The 8,155-nt window shown below is 44.8% G+C and overlaps 1 protein-coding gene across 1 annotated transcript; it reads right to left on the minus strand.

Moving 5' to 3' along the window:
* Nucleotides 1-4,245: 4,245 nt before the first annotated feature.
* LOC133504802 (protein Jade-1-like) lies at nucleotides 4,246-7,827 on the minus strand. Its single transcript, XM_061827418.1, has 2 exons — nucleotides 7,643-7,827; nucleotides 4,246-7,085 (listed from the first exon to the last, which is right to left on the minus strand). The coding sequence occupies exon 2, from the start codon at nucleotides 5,859-5,861 to the stop codon at nucleotides 5,322-5,324; it is 540 nt and encodes a 179-aa protein (XP_061683402.1). The 5' UTR covers nucleotides 5,862-7,085; nucleotides 7,643-7,827; the 3' UTR covers nucleotides 4,246-5,321.
* Between the last annotated feature and the right edge of the window lie 328 nt (nucleotides 7,828-8,155).

An 8,155-nucleotide genomic window follows, 5' to 3' on the forward strand; every position in this document is an offset into this window, starting at 1 on the left:
CCATGAGCATTTTTGGGATGTGGGAGAAAAGCAGAGTGCCCGAAGAAACCCCACACAGGCATGGAGATAACAGGCAAACTCCACAGAGGCGGGGCAGGGATCCTCATAAATGTGAGGAAGACACTCTAACCAGTCGTCCACTGTGGCGCCACCACGCAACTTCATGATTTACTGACTGTCTGTCTGTTAATCATCTTACAACTGGTCCAGCAAGTCATCCATGTCGTTACCATACTCATCTTGCTCGCACTGTTAATGCTCTCAATTAGGACAAGATAAAAATTACGACGCTGAAATACAGTCATCCGCAGCTTGCCTTATGTTAATTTGCTTGTGTGTGTGTGTGTATGTGTTAGAGAGAGAAAGAGAGCGAGAGAGAGAGAGAAAGAGACTGATTTGAACAGCAAGTAAAAGAGAATGACTTTCAAATGCCTCTCTAAAGAATGAACAGCCAATTGTCAACTGGACCAAGTTGCTTTTTTGACACACTCACTTGGTCTCTATGGCTCTACCACACACACGCACGCACACACACACACACACGCAACAACGAAACAATGTAAATCATCAGTAGGTGTGAATGGTTGTCTATATCCCTGTGTTCGTGCAACCAGACCCAAATTGGGTTTTTATCACAATCACCTGAGTTGCTGAATCCATCCATCCATTTTGCAGGCCACTTATCCTCACAAAGGTCGCAGGAGTGCCGGAGCCTATCCCAGCTAACTTTGGGCGAAAGGCAGAGTACACCCTGGACAGGTCACCACTGCTTGTCAGTCGAAGGGCACATATCGACACCATCACTGAGTGTGAATCGATACCATGCTACCCACACTAAAGTCAGGCATGTGGAGCAATAAACCATCTGTGACTCAGTTGCTGAATCATATGGCCAAAAATGAACCACTACAGGAGGCAACAGTTTGACAGAGAGGCATCCAAATTCAGATAAGTGCTATAGACGGATGGTGATGATCATTATGAATTTTGAGGACGAGGTTTAGTGTGCAGAACAATCAACGCCATCAGATCCAACTCTACCATAAACACCCTACCAACTGCTATGAGAGCTTCAGATGCTGGCTCGACAGTAGTGGGCGGCAGCAGAGGAGAACCAGCTGAGCTCAGCGACATCACAAGAAAGAAACAGATGACTTTGACCAAAGCCAAATGGCACAGAATTAGGAGAGAGTGAGGCAGGAAGACTCGCAAGCTACTTCATTTGCAGTTGCTTGGTAAAAAGTGGAGTGGGAGTCTTACATGCTCTAAGTACGAGGTAGACACCTTCAACTGATTTTCTGATCTGATGCTTCCTTTTTTTCAACAGTTTGAACATCGCTGCTAATTACATTGTTTTGAGTATTATTATAAATGGAGGTATAACTTACTTCATTTAGTATTTTAGGTCATCTTGTATATATATATTTTTTAATTAAAAGTAATTCTCAATTTTCTTTGAAAAATGACAAAAATAGTTGTCAATTCCCAATCTGATAAGGGTCTCAGCGCAAACAGAAGAAAACATTGTTTTTTAGGGCCCCTTTAACTCCTGCTGCCTTTGAAGTGTCAAACTTTTTTCCACTTGAGTACAAATAAAAATGAATGGACTAAACTGATCTAGTGGAATAATGAACAAATGTTGAGATGGTTTAACCAGCCTTATTCTCCTGAAACTGTTTCTTAGCCATTTCCATGTCTGCATCATTTTTGAGCATTCACATGCATTTCTCAATACTACATAGCCATCCATTGCTCATTGACCTGTGGATGAGGCCAAAATGTACAGTTCATTAAGTATCAGGGAATTTTGCTTTTCTCTGCCAATTGTTAATAGTTTCAAAATATTGGAAGAAGGCTGGTATCAGATAAAAGATCCTGGATGGAATAAAGCGTGGCAATCATGTCTAAGGACTATCATGCCACTTAAAGCCCAAGTGTCATCCCTATAAACATTCTAAAATAGATATTGTAATGAAAAATACATATAAAATTATTCACTTCAATTTCTAAATGAAAAAATAAATGTGAGCGGAGAGCACGTCATCCATGCGCAAAGATGCAGAAGTGTCATTCTACGATAGCCAAGTGGTCATCATATTGGCTCCATCCTCTGTAAGTGATGTCACCCAGACATTCGCCAATGAAAACACGCGGTGCACCCTAACTATGGGAGACGAACACGTCCCTTCTGACACGGAAGCTCTTTTCGAAAAGGAGAACATCACACAACCGAGTGAAGTTACCGGGGCAATATTACACTATTATTTCAAGCCCTCAGGGCAATATTATATTATTGTTTCAAGCCATATTCAGATGATATGCGAACCCGGCCAAACCACATCTCCATCTGATCCACTTCCTTGGCGAGCCGAGCCATACTGCTTTAGGGGCGTGTTCATAGACGCCGCAGTACGATGAACAACAGAGGCACCCGGGGCGCTTTCCTGCGTGCACGTGGCTGAGTGACGCATTCTCGGCTGGGTTCTTCAGAGCCACCCCCATCCGCAAAGTCCGACACGCAGCCTTCGCAGAAGGTATGACCGCCGAACCCGGCACCAAAGCCGGTGTAGCCGATTTTCAGCGCCGTGGTGGCATATAATGGAGCCGAGGCGTGCTACTTTTAGAGGGTTGTTCACCGCCACCGCAGTACGTGATGAACACTATCGAGCCGGGGCACATTACTGCGCGCATGAGGCTGAGTGAGACATTGTTGGCTGGGTTCTTCAGATTCTCCGCCGTCCACGCAGCAGCCCGACGCTGTCCGACGCGCACATCGACATATTTCATACGCAGATCTTTTGTTACGTTATGAGAGACCGATCATATTTTTTGTAGCTGAATACACACCTACCTGTGATTTGGAACCCACGAAGCTCTCGTCCTCTGCACCCGCGCAATCAATTTTTCACAACTAACCGGGTCTCTTTCAAAATTATGAGGGGTAATTCCATTCTCCCAAGTGTTCAAGCAATGTCCAGCAATGCAATGTGCCGGAGTTTTTGCTAACACGAAGGTACAATGAGCTACCTTCCCGAAGGTAAAACTAATAGAAAAAACGAGTCCACTTTGTTGGCGTCGCTCTTCTTGACATCACTTCATGCTTCTTCTCGAAAACAAATCCCTCAAGAGGATTTTCATGGCGGGAGTTACAAAAAGCTCTATACGTATGGTGAAAAAAACGCATGGGCCCATATTGGTTGACGTTTTTTCATTAATAACATACTAAAAATCATCCATTTCAAGACACTTGACCTTTAAGTCAATTAGAAGTTGGTAATAAATTAGAGAATATAATGCAGCCCTACGGGGGCACAAGGAAGTGCAATGTGTGGACTGGTCCCAAGACCGGATAAATGCAAAGGGTTGGTTTAGGAAGGGCATACGGCTTGAACTTTGCCAAACAAATATGAGCGTTCATCTAAAGAATCCCAATTCAGCTACCTCGTTCTTTGGTGTTTGCAAAATATCACCACTGTTATCGGTGGCTCTGGCAAAAGACCTTTGTCTAACTAAATCCAAACAACCACCAAATAAGTCTGAAATGTTCATGTGTTGCGGGCTCTTCCTCAATTGATTTTTTTTTCATTAAATCCTTCAGGGTTTCACCATCACCTTTCTGTTCTGGAGATGTATATCATTAATTTAAACAAATATATGTGTTAACATGAACAAAGCCTGCATATACTGTACCGTCATCTGGGTAGAACTTGAAGACTTCTTGTGGAAAACAAAAGACATTGGTAGATGTTTCAAGTCCTTCCGGGTGCTCTGTCTGGGTCACCTGCTGTAGGGCTTTGCCATTTACCCAAATTGAAGAGAAGTGCTTTCACCTGTTTGGCCTGATTCGGAAGTTGGTTGCACATACCTTGTTGATGGCAAAACCACTGTGGTTCTGCATGGGTTTAAAGTTTAAAATGTTGACCACGGACTCGCAACAATGTCAATGGTACAAAATGTATTTATGTTGCTTTATTTAAACATCGGCTTCCAATGTATAAGTTGCAAGCAAGGAGGCGAGGAACTCTAGGTAAGAAGGTAATAACCCATTAAAGAACTCCATTGGTATTTTATATCATCAGACTGAATTAGTCACTAATTGGGCTAATTATAAATGTGCATCAGTCAGACTCATCAGATCTTTATTGTTAATTGTCAGGTTCAAAAAGCTTGACTCTATTAAGAGAAGGCGAACAGACACGGCTTCAAGTTCTACTTGCTGCAAGGGGAGCGACAGGACTTCTCCCTCCTTCCAACCAACTCCAACTCGTGTCCCCTTGCAGCTTCTTTTTATTCACATAAATCACATGATGAGTGTATGTGTGTGTGTGTGTGTGACTGTTTGATTGACTACATCTGTCTGATTGATGACATCTGTTTTCAAGACAATGAGTTTAAAGGTAGAAGTTAGGTGGTGATGTGTAACCAACTACAGTATGTACATAATAAGAACATACGAATGATTTCTTTAACATTTCCCTCCTGTTTATCATTTTGGAAATACGAGTGGGGACATCAAAAGGCTGTTGCATTTTCAGAAAGTTCATAATTTATACTTGGGCGTATAAAAGGCAAAAAGTTTCCTTTTGGCTGTAGCTGCATATAATCAAGGTCTACTTGTTGTAGAAGGGCATAGTTCACAAAAACTTTTGACCGTGCTCGAACCATCATAGATTATACACATCATGAAAAGGCAGAACAAACCCAGATCAGTAGTTACGGATACAAAGAACTTCATCATAACATGCCAAGGTCCAGAGGTTAACCAGGACCAATAGTAATAATCATCATCATCATCATCATAAATAAACAGTGGGTGAATATCGTTGCTCATTTCTGAACTCATCAAGTGTGGGTACACAGCAGCCCAAGCAAGTCTAGTGTAGATATTCTTGGTACTGGAGTCGCAAAACATGTAAGGAGAAAGGCAACGGTTGATGTTGAGATAAACACACAGCCTCCACTGACAGTGGAAGCCGTGATTAGAGATGTAATCCTCGCTGGTGATTGGGACAGTCATGTAGACTTTGGTATGTAAGGGGAAACACAGAAGAGATTCTTCAGCTCTGCAGTGCGGAGTCCTTATCTATTTAAAGTCAGGCCATTGTCCTGCACTCCATCGCTCATATTTTTCCAAACAAGAGTCTTTACATCTTCATCACCATGCAAATCAGGTTGCACACCCTCTCCAGGTCTTGGCGGAGGTGCGTGAATAGCTGCAGTCATCTCAGCAACACCTCGTATTCACGTCTGGCCAGGGTGTCCTCCTCATCCTTCTTAGGCATGAGCAGCAGGTGGTTGAAGTTAGCTTTGTGCTTCAGCTTCTAGTACTGGTACAGGAAGTCAACTGTCTTGGGTGTCATCTTGAGGTGATGGCCCACTTCCTCCCTTCCCTGGTAGAAGACCTCCTCCATCTCTTGCAATTTCATCTTGCTGACATTGAAACGCTTTTCCTGCAGGTCACATTTACGAACAAGACACAAGGACGACTGCAACGACGAGGGGGACAATGAGGCGAAAGGGATGAGGCCGAGGGCAGCCATGTCCTCTTTATTGTCCCCTCCAACCTTTCCTCTCAACTTGCCCTTCTTGCTCCTGACGCTTTCCTCATTTTCAACTTCAGTGGTGGAGTCCCGCTCCAGAGAGTCTTTAAGGTCCGAGTGTTTAGGCCAGTAGTACTTGAACTTGTCTTTGTCGTTCTGAGTGATGATGGTCATCTCCAGGCCGGAGTGGAGGCTGTTGCTGGGAATGTGTGACACGTTAGTGACGGGCTCCATCTTCTCCGGGTTCCCATTGCTCATCTTTGGGATCCACAAGGCACAGCTGACATAGACCCACTTGGTTCCACTGCAGGTGGGCTTCATAGCATTGTCCGTTTTCGGGCACAATTGGCACTTTGGCAGGATACCTGGTGGACGCAGATATTGCACTTGTTGCAGAACACCATCTCGTTGTCGTCCTCTCCGTTGGGGAACTGGCACGTCGCACACCACATTCTCATTCTACTCGATACCAAGGCCCTACTGTGTCTCGGTAGTGTGTGTCATGTTGTTATGACAATGTGTCTCATGTTGTTATGACAATGGTGCTCAGCACTCCATGGCAAATTCATCCAGTGGCAGAAGGGGAAAACCTTGCAAACTCCTCGTTGAAGACCTGCAGCCAGGTGACATCTTCCTCGTTGAGATCATAGTGACACACGCCCTCTGCCAAAGTCCTGATGTTCACATAACTGAGGACCAGGGTGGCAGATGTGCGAATCAGCTTCTTGGGCCTGAATAACATGACATCCTTGCTTTTGTCAGTTAGCACCCGGGCTACGAGCTCCAGGATGGACTGCGGGCTAACGGGCACGTGGATACCCTTTTTCTCACTTCTGCTTCTATGGATCGACCAGGACGTAGTAATCCTATGCGTTGAGCTGGTGCGAGCCATGCACCTTCATGGTGGTGATCCGGTCCGTCCTGAAGACCTCAGATGGTTTCTGTCTGCATCCTCTCCTGGCCTGGAATGAAGTCTGGGACCAGCAGGTGGAATTGCTGGCATTGGCAGACTCGTCGCTGCTGCAGACTTCTTTTCATGGCGGGGCATCTGAGTAGTTCCAGCTTCACCACACTTGTTGATCTGTCATTGGTTGTCAACGGAGGGATACCATATTCACATAAGAGTACCAGGCGTTGGTGTCCATTGGAGAGGTGTGATTGTCCTTGCTCCATGATGATTCATGTCCATAGATCCAGTGACAAACACGTACAGTCCCAGACTGGCCAGTGCGCAGGAGCCATGCTCCGAACAGCACGAAGGCCAGCAGTCCCAATAGTGGCTCTCCTTTACCTAACATGCTCAAGCGTGGATCAGCTGAATTCTATTGCTACCCCACACTTTGTAGCCGGACTTCAACTGCTACTTGTCAATGAAATAGAAAAATGAAAACGGAGCCACAGGCTTGCAGTGGGACAAGTGTATCCATGTGGGACGTTCTGCTATCTTTATCACCATGGGAGTGGACCATCCCAGTGAGGTGAGGACCAACACTTCCTCTTGATGACTTTTCTGAGGACCCAATCACCAATGGACACCATTAGCACCTGTGAAAAAGACACATTAGGCGGCAGATCATTTGCTTCTTTCACAGTTTTATTTAGCAGCATCTTTTTCACCCAATCACTTAAAGTATTTTCTTCTGACTGCTGCACTGGCCGCTCTACCATGGGCAGTCTAGTCTAGTCTAATCTAATCTAATCGATATTATTTCAAATGGGAACAATCCTTTATCTGTTGGGGTTATTTTCATATACAGTTTTACTAAATGTAGTTTTCCTTAATCAAGACTTCTCTGTCCCATTGCTTCGTTCCACTAATTCTGCACAATGATTTTTTTAAGTTATTCCGAGATTTGCAGCTACTTTACAGATTTTTTTTTTCATTAACAAAATGTGGCAAATTATTGCCATACAATTTTTCCGGGATGCCATGAGAAGGAATAATATATTTACACAAGAACTTTGCCACAGTAATAGTATCCGCACGTGTACATGGAAAAATCTCCACCCATTTAGATAAGGGCCAGATCAATACTAAACAACAATTGTAATGCTGTTTAACTCAATAAAATTAATGTGTAAAAACTGGAAAGGCTGATTACCTTGGGGAAACTGCCCTCTCTTTGGTCTGCTGTTCCCTTGAGTATTGTCATGATCCTGCCGCTCCAGCACGAGCTGTGCGGGTGCCTTGGCGGGTGCGCTGATTGGGGCGCACACCTGCGTCTCATGCAGGCTGATTAGTCTGTGTATTTATATCACCCCAATGACGATTGGTCCCCGCCAGTTCGTTGATCTTCATGTCCCGTTCGTGTGCTCCGGTATCCCTGATCGAACCTGTGTGTACCGACCTTCGCCTGTTCTCCGACCAACCTTGTAAGCGTGACTCATGCTTTGATTGTTCTCCTGTGTACCGACTCCTGCCTGTCCGCTCACCTGCTCTCTTCGCCCGACGTCCCAACTACCGCTGCTGCACCGGACTGCCTGCTCGATCCCCTACCTCTGCATATAATAAGCATTTCTCCTGGAACTACCTGGCATCTTCCGAGTCCTGCATTTGGGTCCTACTCTCGTTCCGATGGGATGTGACAAGTATTGTTTGCAGCAATTAAGACATG

Source organism: Syngnathoides biaculeatus, chromosome 8 (genome assembly GCF_019802595.1).
Source record: "Syngnathoides biaculeatus isolate LvHL_M chromosome 8, ASM1980259v1, whole genome shotgun sequence".
Taxonomy (NCBI): domain Eukaryota; kingdom Metazoa; phylum Chordata; class Actinopteri; order Syngnathiformes; family Syngnathidae; genus Syngnathoides; species Syngnathoides biaculeatus.